The 21,493-nt window shown below is 41.6% G+C and overlaps 1 protein-coding gene across 1 annotated transcript; it reads right to left on the reverse strand.

The window, feature by feature from the left end:
- Window positions 1–12,310: 12,310 nt before the first annotated feature.
- LOC118369302 (odorant receptor 131-2-like) lies at window positions 12,311–18,095 on the reverse strand. The gene is made up of 2 exons (XM_035753753.2): window positions 16,856–18,095; window positions 12,311–16,475 (listed from the first exon to the last, which is right to left on the reverse strand). Exons 1-2 carry the CDS (start codon window positions 17,896–17,898, stop codon window positions 16,415–16,417), a joined length of 1,104 nt encoding a protein of 367 aa, XP_035609646.1. The 5' UTR covers window positions 17,899–18,095; the 3' UTR covers window positions 12,311–16,414.
- Between the last annotated feature and the right edge of the window lie 3,398 nt (window positions 18,096–21,493).

Here is a 21,493-nt window from a genome sequence, read left to right on the forward strand (position 1 = left end):
CCAACAAGTCTTGAGGCTGTAATCGCTGCCAAAGGTGCTTCAACGAAGTACTGAGTAAATTACCTTTCGTAGTTAAATAAAATCAGATAACATCAAATTCTTATTAACAATGACGGCCTACACCGGCCGAACCTGGACTAATTGTGCACCGCCCTATGGGACTCCCAATCACAGCCGTTGTGATACAGCCTGGGTCCAAACCAGGGTGTCTGTAGTGATGCTTTAGACCGCTGCACCACTCAGGAGCCCAAAGGGTCAGAATACTTATGTAAATGTGATATTTCAGTATTATTATCAATTAGCAAATATTTCTACAAACCTGTTTTGCTTTGTCATTATGGGATATTGTGTGTAAGTTGAAGAAAAAATAACAATTTAAATACATTTTAGAATAAGTGGTCTGAATACTTTCTGAATGCACTGTGTGTGACACACAGTTGAAGTTGGAAGTTAACATACTCAGGTTGGAGTCATTAACTTGTTTTTCAACCACTCCAAAAATGTATTGTTAACAAACTGTAGTTTTTGAAGTTGGTTAGGACATGTACTTTGTGCATGACACAAGTAATTTTTTCAACAATTGTTTACAGACAGATTATTTCACTTATCATTCACTGTATCACAATTCCAGTGGGTCAGAAGTTTACATACACTAAGTTGACTGTGCCTTTAAACAGCTTGGAACATTCCAGAAAATTATGTCATGGCTTCAGAAGCTTCTGATAGGCTAATTGACATAATTTGAGTCAATTGTACCTGTGGATGTATTTCAAGGCCAACCTTCAAACTCTGCCTCTTTGCTTGACATCATGGGAAAATCAAAAGAAATCAGCCAAGACCTCAGGAAAAAAAAATAGTTGACCTCCACAAGTCTGGAGGAAACGGGTACAAAGTATCTATATCCACAGTAAAACGAGTCCTATATCGACATAACCTGAAAGGCCGCTCAGCAAGGAAGAAGCCACTGCTCCAAAACCGCCATAAAAAAGCCAGACTACGGTTTGCAACTGCACATGGGAACAAAGATTGTATGTTTTGGAGAAATGTCCTCTGGTCTGATGAAACAGAAATGGCCATAAAGATAATTTATGTTTGGAGGAAAAAAAGTTGAGGCTGCAAGCCGAAGAACACCCATCCCAACCATGATGCACGGGGGTGGCAGCACCGTTGTGGGGGTGCTTTGCTGCAGGAGGGACTCGTGCACTTCACAAAATAGATGGCGTCATGAGGAAGGAAAATGATGTGGACATATTGAAGCAACATCTGAAGACATCAGTCAGGAAGTTAAAGCTTGTCCTCCATGCAGATGATTCTGCACTGTTGGTTTCACACAACGACAAAAATGTGGTTGAGAAAGTCCATGCTGAACTTCTGAGTGACAGTAACTTTCACTTCACCTTGAAAAAACAGAGTCCCATCTTGTATGTGTACAAATTGAAACTGAGGAAATCCCCTGAATTTAAGTTGGTAGTAGGTAACATAGTGGTCACAGTTAATTACCGTTATTATCTTGGATGTGTGCTAGATAACCATCTGACAGGGGAGAACATGGTTCAAAACGTTCACTCCAAAGTGAACCATACAACTTGGTTTCTGGCACGAACCTCAATATTTCTGTTTAAGAATGCAATGGTGGCATTGGTAGGGGCTCTGGTTCAGTGCCACTTCGACTATGTGTGCTCTTCCTGGTATAATAGTGCACCTAAGATAATTAAAAACCAACTGCAGACATCTCAGGATTATTTATACAAACTTCTAGCACGTACTCGTCTTGATCATTCCCACTTTGAACGCCTTAGATGGATCAAAGTGGAGGAGCAAGTCTCAGATGAAATTGTCTTGTACATCAGATTGCCCATAGTATGGTCCCAGGTACCTATGTAACTACTTTAACTTGGTCTGGGATACCCATAACTATTCCACTAGCTGGTAGCTTAATGGTTAGAGCCAGGTAGCCTAGTGGTTAGAGCCAGGTAACCTAGTGGTTAGAGCCAGGTAACCTAGTGGTTAGAGCCAGGTAACCTAGTGGTTAGAGGCAGGTAGCCTAGTGGTTAGAGGCAGGTAGCCTAGTGGTTAGAGGCAGGTAGCCTAGTGGTTAGAGCCACAGGCAGTTTCAATTTCTCATTGAAAAAATGCAAAATGGTGGCATGTCTCAAAGTAAGTTGTAAGACTACAATACGTGGGTGAAAAGAAAATGCCCGGGATAGCATACGGTCTGCCTTTTGGTGTCTATTATGTATCATATTGTGATTGTCTTGTATATATTAGGCGTATGAAGACGAGGAAGATGTACCTGTCCAGAGTTGTTTATCCAATTCCGAGGCGCATATTGGAAGAACTATCCACATTTACTTTTCGTCAGCCAACAAGATGAGTAGGCCTAACGAACAGCAAAAGCACAAGCCTATGTCAATCTGCTATCCCCCATAGTACCACAGTTGACCTATTCTGTGTAAAATATAAATATTCCAAACATAGTCTGGGACAGTTGTGGGATGCGATAGATCCCAAATTAATACAACCACTAGCATAAAAAAAAAAGTTTTTATGTAATGAAGGTTTAGCTTAAAATGTTGCAATGCACACACGGCAGTAGGCCATAAGCGTGAATGTTCCATTAGCGGGAAAACACCATTCTCAAAGCAAATTTGATTAATGTGTGTAATGCTTTTATTATAAAAGTGCATTTTAATGGTGAAAAATGATCTTCCCCAAACTTGAAACTCACTCGCTGCGTTTGTATTCCAGTTAGGCTCTACATTGATTGTGCTCAATTTCAAGAAGTTATTTGGCCACTTTAGTTGTCATACAAACCTTATCAAAACATATAGGCCTATGGGCTAGGCTACATGAGGTGTGCGACTATGATTTGAAAAAGTCACCAAAAAAAGGCATGCGCTGTTTCTTGCCTTAAGATGGCCATCATTCACAAGTGAGAATATATCATTCACAAGTGACAGGCTAATATTGTCACCCATCAGAATATTCTTGATTTAATCTTGCCTTTACATATACTAAATAATATTAAGTATGAAATGTGTTTTGATTTAGAATAGACCATGATCATGCACCTGTCTTGAAACAGGGTCAGCGAATGGAGGACGCTTTTCCCCGTGGTTCATTTTCATGCCAGCCAGGTAGGCTATACTCCTGTTGTAAAGAGAAGCAACATGCTTAATATTAGGAATTTCACAAATAAATATAGTAGGACCAGCCTATAGAAAGCTGATCGGATTCTCTTTTCTCACTCAATTGCATAGCCTATAGAAATGTAGTGCAACATGAGTATGGCACTGGCTCACATAAAGTGTTTGATTAGATTTTTGATCACATTTGCATTGATGTCAGAGTGATTAGAGGGACACAGTTGGCAAGTAGGCTACTAATGACCATCAGCAGCATCAGAGCTTGGAGAAGCCTAATAACCATGACTAAACGGTCATGTGGAATTTGTCTGCTGTCATGACTAGTGACCACCGGTGTGGTGTAATATGGTCACCTTAACAGCCATACTACCAACCGGCCTCACAACTCAATCTGCCTCCCAACTGCAGACCATGTGTAACCACACCAGCCCACTATTGTCACATCCAGCATCTTCACCTGCGGGATTGTCTGAGACCAGCCACCCAGACAGCTGATGAAACAGTTTTCATAACTCAATAATTTCTGCACGAAATGTCAGAAACCATCTCAGAGAAGCTCATTTGCATGCTCATTGTCCTCACCAGGTTCTTGACCTGACTGCAGGTCGACGTCGTAACCGACTTCAGTGAGCAAATGCTCACCTTCGATGGCCACTGGCACGCTGGAGAAGTGTGCTCTTGACGGATTCATCGCCGTTTCAATTGTACAAGGCCGCTCTGCACAATTGAAATTTGCTGATGTCAGAGTGCCACATAGTGGGGGTATGGGCAGGCAGACATAAGCTACTGACAACGAACACAATTGCATTGTATCGATAGCAATTTGAATGCACAGAGATCCCATGGCAAGGTCCTGAGGCTTATTGTCGTGCCATTCATCAGCCGCCATCACCTCATGTTTCAGCATGTTGCAAGGATCTGTCCACAATTATTGAAAGCTGAAAATGTCCCAGTTTTCCATAGCCTACATACCCACCAGATATGTTACCCATTGAGCATGTTTGGGATGCTCTGGGTCGACTTGTACGACAGCGTGTTTCAGTTCCCGCCAATATTCAGCAACTTCGCACAGCCATTGAAGAGGAGTGGGGCAACATTCCACAGGCCACAATCAACAGCCTGATCAACTCTATGCAAAGGAGATGTGTCGAGCTGCATGAAGCCAATGGTGGTCACACCAGATACTGAATGGTTTTCTGATCCACGCCCCTACTTTTTAAAAAGATATCTGTGACCACCAAATGCATAGCTGTATTCTCAGTCATGTGAAGTCTATAGATTAGTGCCTAATTAATTTATTTCAATTGACTGATTTTCTTGCATGAACCGTAACTCACTAAAATCTTTGAAGTTGTTGCGTTTTACATTTTTGTTCAGTGTAGTTTGGGATTGGCGCCCACCCACGTTGGTAATGACAATAGGTAACCTACACTGGGCATGACGCCACGTGGGTTGAGTGGTGAGATGGTCTTCTCTCTAGGTGCCTAGTATTTTATATTTGCTTCACTCTACTGCTGCCTTTTATTTTGCCACACTTGTTTCCCCTGGTAGTGGTTGGGGGGAATTTCCCCATCATGCATTGTACTGGCACCTTATTTTGCAGTGCCATATCCTGTGGAAGCTTCAGGGTGCAGCATGATCAACTTGTCTTTTTGGATATTGCTCTATATGCATTTCTGACTAATCTTACAGATTCACAATAAATAATAATAAAGTCATCTGATTAAAAGGAGGACATGGAATATACAAATATCATAGAATAATTGCTAGATAATGTTGTAGCTAACTAATAATACACAGTATGGCCTAACAGATTATTTGAAAAAAAATTATGCACATGCTAGTTCATAGCTATCACCACTGACACCACACACATATAGACCTTGTGGAGTCTGTGGTTGGTATTTCTCAGTAGTTGAGTTATTTTGCTACTTCTAGCCCCTGTCTCAGCTCTCCTATTGTGGTTGGTTGTATTTATGCAAGGCAAGCCTTCAGCTCACAGCTCGTGGGTTGTAGTTGCAGCTCACTGTGAGACCTAGAATCTTTGGTTAAGGCCTCGCATCTGCCTTTTGCTTCCTCCATTGCTAAATGCCCTTCCCTGAAAACATGTGAACAAGTCCCAGTATTGAGGTCTTTTGAAGCTGGTGTCTCAAGATGTGATGTTTCTTATTGTTTATATTCCTCTCTCTCTGACAAAGCTAGACTGAGTATGAGCTTCCTCCATTCAGGACAACTAACTATTTGTGCCTTCACTCAAATTCTATCTTTTTTACATTTGCATTTCCTTATGGGCACCAAAACATGTAAGTCTGAGAAGAATGACGACAAGGAAAAACTACTAACTTACTGTACGTTGAGGTTATTATACTTTACATTACTATACTTTCAGTATTTGAGGTTTTAAAAGCCAGATCCCTCTGCTCATATGTCTCCCTCAGGTTGACCACACAGCCAACAGGAACCAGTTTGGCAACTAAATCCACAACTACGGAACTGTCCAAGAGAAGGTGGTCATCAGAGGAACCACACACAGACACACATTATGTGCTTCCTTTAATTTTGTAGGTCTCTTTACAATCCATGGCCTACACGATCTGTGGGAACATGGACAGTTGGTTCCATGGATGTTGTGGGAATGTACATTTTTGGTTTCCCAATGGTTCTGGGAACAAAGTTTCCTGACTTGTGAAACAATGTTTTTTTTAAATGTTCTGAGAATGGAAGTGAAAATTTTGCCTGTTATCAGAACGTACATTTTTAGGTTGCAGGGAGGTTCTGAGAACATTTTACTGTGGCTCCCTGAAAGTTTTGATTAATGTTCTGAAAATGTAAATTATAGGTTATTTGAAGGTAATTAAATAATGTTCTGAGAACACGTTTCAATTAGACTTTTAATATCACTGCCAGCTTAGTTTGGGCTAACTGTGTTGAACACCAAGCACAGAAGACACTTGGAAATTAATTTGCTTAGGCATTAATTATGCAAACATTATTGTGGCACGGCGTCAGTAAGATTTGAACCTATGATCTTCTGTTCTCTGGCATTAGTCCACTGCACCACCAGGATGGAGCTAGCATGCTGTTTTTTTTTTTACATACAAAGCTGTTCATTTTTAGTCTTTTGTTCTCCAGCAAGAAAATGAAATAAATGTCACTCAAACAGAAGGGGGAACTAACCACAACCAAAACTAAACAGTTGTGGTTTTAGGGGGGGTTCTGAAAGAAACTCATGTGGGTGTCCTCTGAAAGTTGACTAGCAACAACAACTGGGACCTAAAAGACACCTGCCATGAGCGCCAACTACATTTGCCCAAGAACAGGCAAACTTCATTAAAACCCACACCAAACGTAAAGACAGGAAGCAAATAAAAAAATGGAGCAAAACATTAACAGGGAAGCTCAGAAAATGTAGGGTTTGTCTAGAAATCAAATAGGGCGCTCCAACTGAAGGTGGTAACGCTCCGCCTCGCTCAAGATAACGGGAGCACTGGTCCAGCCACTCTTAAACATCACCTGGGCTGGCACAGGTGAAACACCTTCCCACTAACACGATGACAAACCAGCACAAGTGTAACATATACTGGTGGTCCTTCTGTAGCTCAGTTAGTAGAGCATGGCGCTTGTAACGCCAGGGTAGTGGGTTCGATTCCCGGGACCACCCATACGTAGAATGTATGCACACATGACTGTAAGTCGCTTTGGATAAAAGCGTCTGCTAAATGGCATATATTATTATTATTATTATAGTCTATTGAATACAACAGCTCAGGTAAGTATTACTGGAAGATATCGCTACCACGCCATAGCCACTTTAACTTACATCTGGCCAACGTGTATGTGATGGCGGTGGACTCTACAGTAGCTATTCTCAACTGGTGGGTGGTCGGGGGAAGCAGGGAACCTGCTTTAGTTTGGGTCATGATTGAAACCAGTTGAGAACCACTGCTTTACAGTATGTATAACCCAGTCTATTTTCAGAACAGAGATCATAGTTCTTCCACTGTGCACACTGTCTTCTCAGAGCGATACTGTCATAGATAACCTCCTCAATGCAAGCTGAGGCTCTGTTGCATCATACTGATGGTTCAGCATCCAACTGACCAAATGGTTCACTGTTGAAGGGATAGTTTAGAAAGTGAAATGTCTAAATTGTTCAATTGAGCTTCACGCATGAAGAGTATTGGTAGACAGTCTTAGCTACATTTTCAGAGACAAACTCCTTAACTTGACATTTTGACATGTTATGTGTGTGTGTGTGTTTGCTTGGATACAGGATTCCAGAGTCGAGCAAGTTCTAATGTCTAAGAATCTTCCTGATCTTCGAAGGGACCAATGTCATAATCTGGCTATTCGTGGCACTGAGCGGTTTCCAGGTAACAGGTTCAATGGTTAATATGCAGAATACTTGGAAGCACAGATTTGATAAGACATACGAGGCTACAATTCTCTGTTACCAATAATAATTATGTGTAAGTGCTGATAATTACTCAGCAGTGTAAAGCAATGGAAAGTCACTAACTGTACTGTTGTGAACAGGACGTGTTTTCTGTTTGATAGTGAGTGCGCTGTTGTATTAGCATTTCCTGTGCTATTACATAGCACTTCCTGTATGGACTGTATTAAGTACAATAACTTCCCGTATAGACTGTATTAGCTGCATTAACCATTATAGCATTACTCCACCATTATAGCATTACACCACTATAGCATTAAGATGTGCATCTAGCTATACAAAATAACAAAGTGTGTGTGTACAGAATGCTGGTAAGCAGCTGAGGAGCCTATAGATGGCTCTGAAGAAACCACTGGGCATCACTCGGGTGCTGGCTGGAGAACTCACCAAGACCTTGGTGGCGCATACACACACCTTCAAAATACACAGTACACACACACACACACACACACACTTTATGAACACATCTCTCCTCTCTCTCTCTGTGTAGGAAGGCCGGTTTGGACACATGACTGACACTACATGGAACTGTTCACCCAGAACTGGCCACCAGTGGAGAACTGGTGAATGTAATAGAGAGACAAACTGATCTGTCTGTCAGTATGAATGTAATGGATGTTTGTTTATATACCTGTATACTTGGTTGGTCTTTTAAATCTGTTATATATCTTGCTCATTCTGCCTCTTTATGGTTTCTCTCAGTCTGTATTCTGTAGACAATTCCATACATTGAGCAGTTTGGAGCCCTTGATGAAGAGCTGCTCCTCAAACACAGGAAGAGCATCCTACTCTAGGTGGGCGAATGGTGGTGAATATGGTAGTTGTGTGATTGTATCAATTCAAAAGATGTTTGATTGTATCACTCTCTCTCTCTCTCGCTCTCTCTCTCTCTCTCTCTCAGAATGGTGAACTTACTAAATGACTGAGAGTTTGACTGTGTGATATTAGACTGCTTCTTGTGTAAATATTTTCTGTCTGGATTTTAATGATTTGTGTGTCAGGCCGATGAGAGGATCATGCAAGTGTCTGCTCCCCAGCAGATCTTCAAGAACCCGAGGGCCATCTCTACAGCTGTGGTGGAGAACAGCGGGTTCGTCTCCCCTCCGGCTCAATGGGCTTCTAAATGCCCTCTCTCCTCCTCCCTCTCTTTAACTGTCCCTCGCCTCCCCTCTTTCCCTTTCCCTACCATTCCGAAACTCTACCTCTCTGACCCACCACTCCATCTGTCCCACCCCTGCCCTTTATGTTTTTAGTCAGTTATATTATCCTCCATATAGCGCCAACTCCTGAACATAACACCTGACTCCATCCTGAGAAATGTATATATCTATTATTAACTGGTCAATGCAAAGACGGTACTGAATGTGTGTCTCGAATCGGAAATCCAATGCTGGAACTTGACCGCACTGAATGGTATGGGATTGAGGTTGGAGTTCTCAAATGCACTACGAATGTTAATGTGCTTATGTACAGTGCCTTCGGAAAGCATTCAGACCCCTTGACTTTGTCCACATTTTGTTACGTTACAGCCTTATTCTAAAATGGATTGAATAAAACATTTGTCAGAGCAAAAGCCAAGCCTCGCGGTCGAAGGAATTGTCCGTAGAGCACAGAGACAGGATTGTGTCGAGGCACAGATCTGGGGAAGGGTACCAAAAAAATGTATGCAGCATTGAAGGTCCCCAAGAACACAGTCACCTCCATCATTCTTAAATGGAAGAAGTTTGGAACCACCAAGACTCTTCCTAGAGCTGGCCGCCCAGCCAAACTGAGCAATTGGGGGAGAAGGGCCATGGTCAGAGAGGTGAACATTGAACCTGATGGTCACTCTGACAGAGCTCCAGAGTTCCTCTGTGGAGATGGGAGAACCTTCCAGAAGGACAACCATATCTGCAGCACTCCACCAATCAGGCTTTTATGGTAGAGTGGCCAGATGGAAGCCACTCCTCAGTAAAATACACATGACAGCCCTCTTGGAGTTTGCCAAAAGATATCTAATAACTCTCAGACCATTAGAAACAAGATTCTCTGGTCTGATAAAACCAAGATGGAACGCTTTGGCCTGAATGCCAAGCGTCACGTCCGGAGGAAACCTGGCACAACCCCTACGGTGAAGCATGGTAGTGGCAGCATCATGCTGTGGGGATATTTTTCAGTGGCAGGGACTGGGAGACTAGTGAGGATCAAGGCCAATATGAACGGAGCAAAGTACAGAGAGATCCTTGATGAAAACCTGCTCCAGAGCCCTCAGGACTTCAGACTGGGGCAAAGGTTCACCTTCCAACAGAGACTGCACACAGCCAAGACAACTCAGGAGTGGCTTTGGGAAAAGTCTTTGAGTGGCCCAGCCAGAGGCCCGATTGAACATCTCTGGAGAGACCTGAAAATAGCTGTGCAGTGACACTCCCCATTCAACCTGACAGAGCTTGAGAGGATATGCAGAGAAGAATGGGAGAATCTCCCCAAATACAGGTGTGCCAAGCTTGTAGCGTCATACCCAAGAATGCTCAACGCTGTAATCGCTGCCAAAGGTGCTTCAACAAAGTACTGAGAAAGGGTCTGAATACTTATGTCAATGTAATATTTCCCTTTTTATTATTAGCAAAAATAAATCAAAAACTGTTTTTTTTAGAATTTAAAAATAGATATTTTTAGAATAGGGCTGTAACCTAAAAAAAATGTAGAAAAAGTCAAGGAGTCTTAATACTTTCTGAAGGCACTTTATGTAATGTCGTCATGATTGTTCTATAGTATATCTGAATGTTCAACCTAGTATAACACTGCAAGCTAGTATGATCAGTTCTCCTCTTTTTAATTTGATTTGTACCATGAATGCAATGTTGATAACATTTTGCATTCAGTAAGCTGAATGAGAGACTTTAACTCACTAGGAAGTCTAAGCTGACAAGGTAAAAATCTGTCGTCCTGCCCCTGACCAAGGAAGTTAACCCACTGTTCCCCGGGCGCCGAAGACGTGGATGTCGATTATGGCAGCCCCCCGCACCTCTCTGATTCAGAGGAGTTGGGCTAAATGCGGAAGACACATTTCAGTTGAATGCATTCAGATGTACAACTGACTAGGTATCCCCCTTTTCCTAAACCTATGCCCTTCCATGTCAATCTGTGGATATTGTAGAGTTTGTTTAGATATATTAATGCATTGCTGGGCTTCTAGAGTGCCTTACGAAAGTAGATGTCTTTTCCCTCACCCATCTACACACAATACGCCATAATAAAGTGAAAACAAGGTTTAAGATTTGTATTTATTGAAAATGAAATACAAAAATATTGAATTTACGTAAGTATTCACACCCCTGAGACAATCCATGTTAGAGTAATCTTTGGCAGAGATTACAGCTGTGAGTCTCTGGGTAAGTCTCTAAAAGCTTTGCACACCTGGATTGTACAATATTTGCACATTATTAAAATTCTTCAAGCTCTGTCAAGTTGGTTGTTGATCATTGCTAGACAGCCATTTCAAGACGATTTAAGTCAAGCTATAATTAGGCCACTCAGGAACATTCAATGCCGTTTTGGTAAGAAACTCCAGTGTATATTTGGCCTTGGGTTTTAGGTTATTGTTCTGCTGAAAGGTAAATGTGTCTGTTGGAAAGCAGACTGAACTAGGTTTTCCCACAGGATTTTGTCTATGCTTAGCTCTTTTCAGTGTTTTTTTTTTCATCCTAAAAACTCCCTAGTCCTTGCAGATGACAAGCATACCCATTACATGATGCAGCCACCACCATGCTTGAAAATATGAAGAGTGGTGTTCAGTGATGTTGGATTTGCCCCAAACATGACATTTTGCATTCAGGACATAAAGTTAAATCTTTTGCCACATTTCTTGCAGTTTTACTTTAGTGCAATGTTGTTGATCCATTCTCAGTTTTCTACCATCACAGCCATTAAAATGTGTAACTGTTTGAAAGTCACCACTGGCCTCCTGGTGAAATCCCTGAGCAGTTTCCTTCCTCTCCGGCAACTAAGTTAGGAAGGACACCTGTATCTTTGTAGTGACTGGCTATATTGATACACCATCCAAAGAGTAATTAATAACTTCACCATGCTCAAAGGGCTATTTTAATGTATTTTTCTTCTTTTTTTAACCCACCTACCAATAGGTGCCCTACTTTGCGAGGCATTGGAAACCTCCATGGTATTTGAGGTTGAATCTGTGTTTGAAATTCACTGCTCGACTGAGGGACCTTACAAGTATCTGTACGTGTGGGGTACAGAGATGAGGTAGTCATTAACATTAACATGTTAAACACCATTATTGCACACAGAGTGAGTCCATGCAACTTAGTATCTGACTTATTAAGTACATTTTGACTCCTGAACTTATTTAGCCTTGCCATAACAGTGGTTGAATACTTGTCGCCTCAAGCCATTTCAGTTTTTCATTTTGAATTATAATTGGTAAAAATGTCTAAACATAATTCCACTCTGACATTATGGGGTATTGTGTGTAGGCCAGTGACACAAAATCTCAATTTAATCCATTTTAAATTCAGGATGTAAAACAACTAAATGTGGAAAAGTCAAAGAATGTGAATACTTTCTGATGGAACTATGCGTGCACCTTCATCATATTTAGCATGATTGGTTAGTCCTGCTTAGTTTCAGTCCATATTAATTCATACAGTACATACAAGATACGTTTAATATTAGGTTTTGAAATATTTGCCTTAGAAACGTATTCAAAAATGCTGTTCAGTAGCACTTTGTGACTTGATGAAGAAAAAGGTGGTCTTAATACCATTCTTTTACAACTACTGTGACTAACAAGGACCAAAGTGCAGATGTTTTCTCAGCTAAAAGTAATAGCAGGTCCATTAATTGTAATAGGTCATGTAATAGGGTCAACATAGTTTCTGCTGCCTTAGCAGGATTGTGAACACATGGTCCTTATTTGCCCTGTTCTGAATGTCTGCTAGCCCTACAGTGATCCTTTCAATGTTGTTTTTAAAGATTGCTAGCCATAAGCAATATTTAGTTATGCTATCATGTGCATGCATTATTAAGTGAAGAGAATAGTTTTAACTGACTCTCATTGGAGAATTGTCAGGTAATAGTGAGTATTCTTTAAACCACACCCACCCCACGCACATATTTGGCCAGTGCCTGTTCTCACAGGACTGCAAATGCCTCTAATGTTCAAGAACTTTTGAAGGAAATGTCTTATCTGTCTGTCTACACCAGCATGTTGCAGACATTGTCCCACTGGCTTATTGTCTCCAAGCTTGGCCAGTGCACTGCACCATAGGGTTTAGGGGACAATGTGTTGAGGAAATAAAGAAAATGTCCAACTGAAAAACATCCATTCTGTCACTTGAACTCACCTTATTAAGGTCGATGTCCACACCCCAGCATGTCGAATTACCATAATAAAAAATCCCCATAATCTAAGATAGAGAGATTATGTTTTTTTTGGGGGGGGGCATTTGATGCGTCTCAATCCACCACATCCACCTATGTAACACTTCCGTTTCTGTGGTGGAAGGCGACAGAGCTAGAGCTGTGTTTGTCAGACCATGAGACATCTGAAAATCGGCTGATCTGACAACTTCTTTCTGTAACAGTTTGGGCTACACACTATTATGAGTGTGTAAAGGTGAGACTCACTAACACGTAGATGGTTGTTTTGCTCTAGGATACCCAAAGACTTGTGTGAAAGTCCCCCGGTACGTCGGGAAAAAATTCAGAAGTATATAGAGACTGTTGAGTGGAAAACACAAGGGGTTTTAAATACTTGGGAAAAAAATATTCTCTCAGATATAGGAAAGACACTTCAAGAACAAACTTCCTTTAGTCCCAAAAATAAATCTGTTGTTCCATGTTGTGAATCTGTTTTTGAATGCGTTTGCATGGGCTAATAGCGGTAAGGCAACAAAATAATTTTTAATCAGAAAATGATGTTTAGATTTTTTTGATACTTCAGTGTTTTAAAATTCTAAATCCAATATAAAAATGATCCTTGGTTTGACCTTCTTAATACAATCCCATATAGCCTAGTAGTACCCCCCATCATTCTTAAAGGTCTAATTATGTTCATTTGAGTGGCAGGCCAGGTACACAAACCCATATTAATCCTTAACCTAAACAAAAAAGCATGTTGAAACAAGTCTTCATTGAAAGCACTTTATAGTCCAGGATTAAAACCAGGTGTAATCTGGGTTTGTGAAATGCAACCCCTCTAGTCTACTAAACTCAACATTAATTTTGGTTTTACTTCAACATCCTCCTTTACTGAACCTAACCAGGCATTTACAGGAATGAGTTGAAGCGATGTATGAACACTGATTGTGTGTAGATAACAAACGTTAGCCCCTTCCTTATTAGTGGATGTGCACTGCAAACCAGAATGGATTGTATGACACAAACTGAAGTGAAGCGAGTTCGACCACAGAGCTGCTACTCTTGTAATAAATCATGTGGAAATTGAGCAAGTTGAGATGACTAAACTGCTTGCAGTAACCCTAGATTGTAAACTGTCATGGTGAAAACATATTGATGCAGTAGTAGCTAAGACAGGGAGAAATCTGTCTATAACAAAGCGATGCTCTACCTTCTTAACAACATAAACAAGGCAGGGATTGTACCCTAGTTTTGTCACACCTCGACTACTGTTCAGTCGTGTGGTCAGGTGCCACAAAAAAAGGACAAATTGCAATTGGCTCAGAACAGGGCAGCACGTCTGGCCCTTGGATGTATACAGAGAGCTAATATTAATAATTTGCATGTCAAGCTCTTCTGGTTGAAAGTGGAGGAGAGATTGACTTCATCACTACTTTTATTTATGAGATGTATTGACATGTTGAATACACCGAGCTGTCTGTTTAAACTACAAGCACACAGCTCGGACACCCATGCATACCCCACAAGACATGCCACAAAAGGTCTCTTCACAGTCCCAAAGTCCAGAACAGACTATGGGAGGCACATAGTACTACATAGAGCCATGACTACATGGAACTCTATTCCACATCAAGTAACTGACACAAGCAGTAAAATATGATTTTAAAAAACAGATAAAAAAACACCTTATGGAACAGCGGGGATTGTGAAGCAACACAAACATTGGCACAGACACATGCATACACACACACACGATAACATACGCACTATACATACACATGGATTTAGTACTGTAGATATGTGGTAGTGATGGAGTATGGGCCTGAGGGCACACAGTGTGTTGTGAAATCTGTGAATGTATTGTAATGTTTTAAAAATTGTATAAACAGCCTTTTTTAGACCTCGGGAAGAGTAGCTGCTGCTGCTCTGGCAGCAGCTAATGGGGATCCACAATAAATACAAATACTGCTCCATATCACGTGCTGTTCACAGTTTCAGCTCTTTTATGACAGAGAATCTGCCACTGAGGTTCACATGACGATGAAGATGGGCAACAATGTTCAATCTGGCTCTTGTTTGAATGAATCGGGATCTTTTCATCTCAAATAAAAGATGTCTTGACTTTATCTCACAGAACAAAATCAGACATTGCTGCTTCAATTTTCATTAATGAATCAACTCTTTCAAAGTAGGCTATATTGCACAATGCACATCCAGTCAATTCTGATGGTCAGGTGGTCTTGTACTGTAATACAAGTCAAATTCCTGCTTGACTCCTCTCTGACACAGTACAGTTAAGGCATTACAGGTCGTCTGAGGCTGGTCTGTCCATAGTGATGCCCCAAGCCTATAAAGTCACGACATCCTGGGTAGAACAGAAGCACTTTCACAGCTTTGTACAGATGCTGGATAACCAAGTACTGTATGAATCTTCATTGGCAAAAAAAAATGGAGACTCGTCTCAAATGTTCATAGTGAGAGCGACACCTTTCGTCTGGTTGCTATGTCCCCCCATCCACTGTTGTCTCAATGACATCTGAAAGGCACTATCAGTCTGGTACAAAACGTCTTCAGCCCAGTCTATGGAGCACAGGAGAAGTACTCGTGAGTAGTGAAGTTACGGGAACGGTGGCTTCTTCGCTCCCGGCGTCCCCTCAAACTGGGGTCTGTGGGGGCTCCAGTGAGATGAGTGTCTGGAACGGTGGCTTCTTCGCTCCCGGCGTCGCCTCAAACTGGGGTCTGTGGGGGCTCCAGTGAGATGAGTGTCTGGAACGGTGGCTTCTAAGCTCCCGGCGTCGCCTCAAACTGGGGTCTGTGGGGGCTCCAGTGAGATGAGTGTCTGGAACGGTGGCTTCTAAGCTCCCGGCGTCCCCTCAAACTGGGGTCTGTGGGGGCTCCAGTGAGATGAGTGTCTGGAACGGTGGCTTCTAAGCTCCCGGCGTCCCCTCAAACTGGGGTCTGTGGGGGCTCCAGTGAGATGAGTGTCTGGAACGGTGGCTTCTAAGCTCCCGGCATCCCCTCAAACTGGGGTCTGTGGGGGCTCCAGTGAGATGAGTGTCTGGAACGGTGGCTTCTAAGCTCCCGGCGTCCCCTCAAACTGGGGTCTGTGGGGGCTCCAGTGAGATGAGTGTCTGGAACGGTGGCTTCTAAGCTCCCGGCGTCCCCTCAAACTGGGGTCTGTGGGGGCTCCAGTGAGATGAGTGTCTGGAACGGTGGCTTCTAAGCTCCCGGCGTCGCCTCAAACTGGGGTCTGTGGGGGCTCCAGTGAGATGAGTGTCTGGAACGGTGGCTTCTTCGCTCCCGGCGTCGCCTCAAACTGGGGTCTGTGGGGGCTCCAGTGAGATGAGTGTCTGGAACGGTGGCTTCTAAGCTCCCGGCGTCGCCTCAAACTGGGGTCTGTGGGGGCTCCAGTGAGATGAGTGTCTGGAACGGTGGCTTCTTCGCTCCCGGCATCGCCTCAAACTGGGGTCTGTGGGGGCTCCAGTGAGATGAGTGTCTGGAACGTCAGTCTTCTTTCACTGGGGAAATAAGAAACATATTAAAAGTAGGAGTAGATAAAAGGTGGTCCGAAGCCATGCAAAGTTTGTCTGTAGTCTCACAACCCACATGATCTAAATCTAAAGTCCGGAAAAGGAAGAAGGCAAAACAGCGAATGACAACTATCAACTTAACTTTGTCACAGAATATACAGTATATAATAATATATATGGTTTTGGTAATAATCCCTGCTATTTCTGGCTGGTCTACATCCTTGAGTATTTAGTCATCACATATTGTCTTTCAGTATGTATCCATCCATCATTCTCCATGCCACTGGGCTCACCTAATGAGTGTGCATAAAGTATGTAACACTTGATGGTATGTACAGTATCTTAGCCACAAATAGTTGATCACATACCTTGACTGGGAATGCAGACAAGGCGTTATGGCACGCCAGGTCCACTCCAGGGCCCGGTTTCTCAAAAGCATCTTAAGGCTAAATTCATTGTTAGAACCTAGGCTTTTGGGCTCTAATATAAAATTAGCCTTAAGATGATTTTGGGAAACCGGGCCCAGGACGGTTTTCAGGTGGCGGGAACAACAAGGGAATCGGCGATGCACCTGCTCCAAGAGTTCCTCTTTACGCAACCCGTAGACGATTGGTGCTACGCACTGCGCCAAGCTGAAGAAGGCGAAACTAACCACCGCAGACAGTTCTTTGGTCCCCGGTTGAATGTGTCCTTGTTTCTGGAGAACTGTTAGCACAAAGTTCATGAAGTTGGGGAGGATGTATACGGCGAGTTGAGTACCGTGCAGGGCGAGGGTCTTGCATCCGACCATGTTGCGTCGATTCATCACTCCCAAACGTCGCCCCTCAAACAGTATCCTTACATAACTGTACAGAATGAGCGCCGTGCACACAGATATCAACAATATTTTTTCCAGGCCACCTTTCTTCAGCTGTTCCCTTCCACATTCCACATTTGTATCACTGCCGAGCATCTCTGTCTTGGAGAGCAGAGTGAGGGGGATAACCAGTGCGAGTCCCCATGTCAGTAGTCCAACTAGCCAAGGCCATTGCCAGACAGAACTGTACCACAGAGGATGGCAGACAGCAAAATAACGGTCCAGCGACATAGCAGTGAGAGTCAGAAGGATATTGGACGCGCTGGTGATTAGGACGGTTATCATGGCCACACATATGGATGCCACCGGCTTGGCGTCGAAGTAGATCTGGAGGTAGAAAACAGAACACATTCCGAAGTACACCAGAGCGGACACCAACAGGTGAAAAACCAACACAAAGCGCGCATGGCCCCGAAGTCGATCCTCGCGCAGTATAGTCCAGTTAATGACGATGTTGAAGAATGCCAATGTTATAAACGCGATGGTCGACGCACAAACCCGTACATAGGTGTAGTCCTTTCCGCCCGTTTCTCCAGTCCCGTTATACATCGACATTATTCCTTGATGGTGTATTTAGGGTATTTGGTGGAGTTGTTTCTTCATGGCTTCTGCCTTCTTATAGTCTCCCCAAAAGCTTAACTAGGCTACTCAATCAGATTACATCCAAGACATCAATGCAATGCAATGTCTGTGTATGAGAAACCCCTCTCTCTTTCTATCTCTCTCGCTGTCTCTCTGGCTGCCTGTCTGTCTTCCAACCCCAAAAAGCGCACCAGTGTGCACAGTGCGCAATCGCCACATTCACAAAGGGAAGTACGTGAATACTGTATGCTTTTGAGATATATACTCTTTCTAAAATAATCAAACGTCATGTTAAACAATAACATTTTCGATCAACACGCGCTGCTCTGATACAGGGCAGGCATATTACTCTGAGAAGTATATAGCCTAATTTATGCAACCACATACAGTAAATAATTTACTTGATTAATAAACGTCAAAATATACTAATATAATACAATCGATATAATCACTTTGTGATCTAATTTCGAATTAGGACCACCAGGGGTCACATTTATAAATGTCACGTATGCACAAAATATGCCCAAAACATGGGTGCGCCAGTTTTCATTCAAAAGTTGGTATTTATGAAACACTTTACTGTAGAATGTGCTAATCCTCCCGTAAACTTTAGACCATCCACGCCTACTGCTCCTCCCCCTCGGGAATCACTTGATTCATTTTCCAGGATCCTCCTGTACTGGACAGACGCCTGGCAATACTTCTCTCTCTCTCTCTCTCTCTCTCTCTCTCTCTCTCTCTCTCTCTCTCTCTCTCTCTCTCTCTCTCTCTCTCTCCCCTCTCGCTCTCCCTCGCTCTTCCCTCCCTCTCAATCGCTCTCCCCCTCTCACTCTCTCTTTCTCCCACTCCCACTTGTTAAACTTGAAGCTACTTCCAAGACACACACACACACACACACACACACACACACACACACACACACACACACACACACACACACACACACACACACACACACACACACACACACACACACACACACACACACCACACACACACACACACAAATTAGATATCCAAACCTATTCACACCAACTTAAATATGCATATCTATTCACACACAAGTTAGATATCATACCTATTCACACACAAATTAGATATCCATACCTATTCACACACTAAGTAGATATCCATACCTATTCACACCACACTTATATATCCATACATATTCAAACACAAATTAGAAATCCATACCTATACACACCACAATTAGATATCCATACCTATTCACACCACAATTATATATCCATACCTATACACACCACAATTAGATATCCATACCTATTCACACCACAATTAGATATCCATACCTATTCACACCACAATTATATATCCATACCTATTCACACACTAAGTAGATATCCATACCTATTCACACCACACTTATATATCCATACCTATTCACACCACAATTATATATCCATACCTATTCACACCACACTTATATATCCATACCTATTCACACCACAATTATATATCCATACCTATTCACACCACACTTATATATCCATACCTATACACACCACAATTAGATATCCATACCTATTCACACCACAATTAGATATCCATACCTATTCACACCACAATTATATATCCATACCTATTCACACACTAAGTAGATATCCATACCTATTCACACACTAAGTAGATATCCATACCTATTCACACACTAAGTAGATATCCATACCTATTCACGCCACAAAATACATAGCCATACCTATTCACATACAACGTAGAAATCCATACCTATTCACACCTCAATTACATATCCATACCTATTCACACACAAAATAGATATACATACCTATACATACCACAACTATATATCCATACCTATTCACACCACACTTATATATCCATACCTATTCACACCACAAATTACATAGCCATACCCATTCACATTCAAATTAGATATCCATACCTATTCACACCACAATTACATATTCATACCTATTCACGCAGAAATTACGTATCCATACCTATTCACATACAAATTAGATATCCATACCTATTCACACCACAATTACATATCCATACCTATTCACACAGAAATTAGATATCCATACCTATTCACACCACAAATTACATATTCATACCTATTCAGACACAAATGAGATATCCATACCTATACACACCACCATTAGATATCCATACCTATTCACACCACACTTATATATCCATACCTATTCACATACAAATTAGATATCCATACCTATTCACACCACAATTACATATCCATACCTATTCACACACAAATTAGATATCCATACCTATTCACACCACAATTATATATCCATACCTATTCACACACAAATTAGAAATCCATACCTATTCACACCACACTTATATATCGATACCTATACACACCACAATTAGATATCCATACCTATTCACACCACAATTAGATATCCATACCTATTCACACCACAATTATATATCCATACCTATTCACACACTAAGTAGATATCCATACCTATTCACGCCACAAAATACATAGCCATACCTATTCACATACAACGTAGAAATCCATACCTATTCACACTTCAATTACATATCCATACCTATTCACACACAAAATATATATACATACCTATACACACCACAACTATATATCCATACCTATTCACACCACACTTATATATCCATACCTATTCACACCACAAATTACATAGCCATACCCATTCACATTCAAATTAGATATCCATACCTATTCACACCACAATTACATATTCATACCTATTCACGCACAAATTACGTATCCATACCTATTCACATACAAATGAGATATCCATACCTATTCACACCACAATTACATATCCATACCTATTCACACATAAATTAGATATCCATACCTATTCACACGACAAATTACATATTCATACCTATTCAGACACTAATTAGATATCCATACCTATACACACCACCATTAGATATCCATACCTATTCACACCACACTTATATATCCATACCTATTCACACCACACTTATATATCCATACCTATTCACACCACACTTATATATCCATACATATTCACACACAGATTAGAAATCCATACCTATTCACACCACAAATTACATAGCCATACCCATTCACATACAAATTAGATATCCATACCTATTCACACCACAATTACATATCCATACATATTCACACACAAATTAGATATCCATACCTATTCACACCACAATTATATATCCATACCTATTCACACACCAATTAGAAATCCATAACTATTCACACCACACTTATATATCCATACCTATTCACACACAAATTAGATATCCATACCTATTCACACTACAATTAGATATCCTTCCCCGTTCACACACGACAATTAGATATCTATACCTATTCACATCACAATTAGATATCCATACCTATTCACACCACAATTACATAACCATACCTATTCACACACAAATTAGATATCCACACCTATTCACACCACACTTATATATCCATACCTATTCACACACCCCACTTAGATATTCATAACTAGTCACACACCACAACTAGATATGCATACACATTCACACACCACAATTAGATATCCATACATATTCACAC

The sequence above is a fragment of the Oncorhynchus keta genome, chromosome 35 (genome assembly GCF_023373465.1).
Source record: "Oncorhynchus keta strain PuntledgeMale-10-30-2019 chromosome 35, Oket_V2, whole genome shotgun sequence".
Lineage (NCBI taxonomy): Eukaryota > Metazoa > Chordata > Actinopteri > Salmoniformes > Salmonidae > Oncorhynchus > Oncorhynchus keta.

What these genes read in the sequence shown, in the direction of transcription:
- LOC118369302 (XM_035753753.2), bottom strand. Translation starts at nt 17,898, where the DNA reads ATGTCGATGTATAACGGGACTGGAGAAACGGGCGGAAAGGACTACACC. An exon ending in TGTCTGCATTCCCAGTCAAG is followed by an intron (nt 16,476 to 16,855) that starts GTATGTGATCAA and finishes TTATTTCCCCAG; the next exon opens with TGAAAGAAGACTGACGTTCC.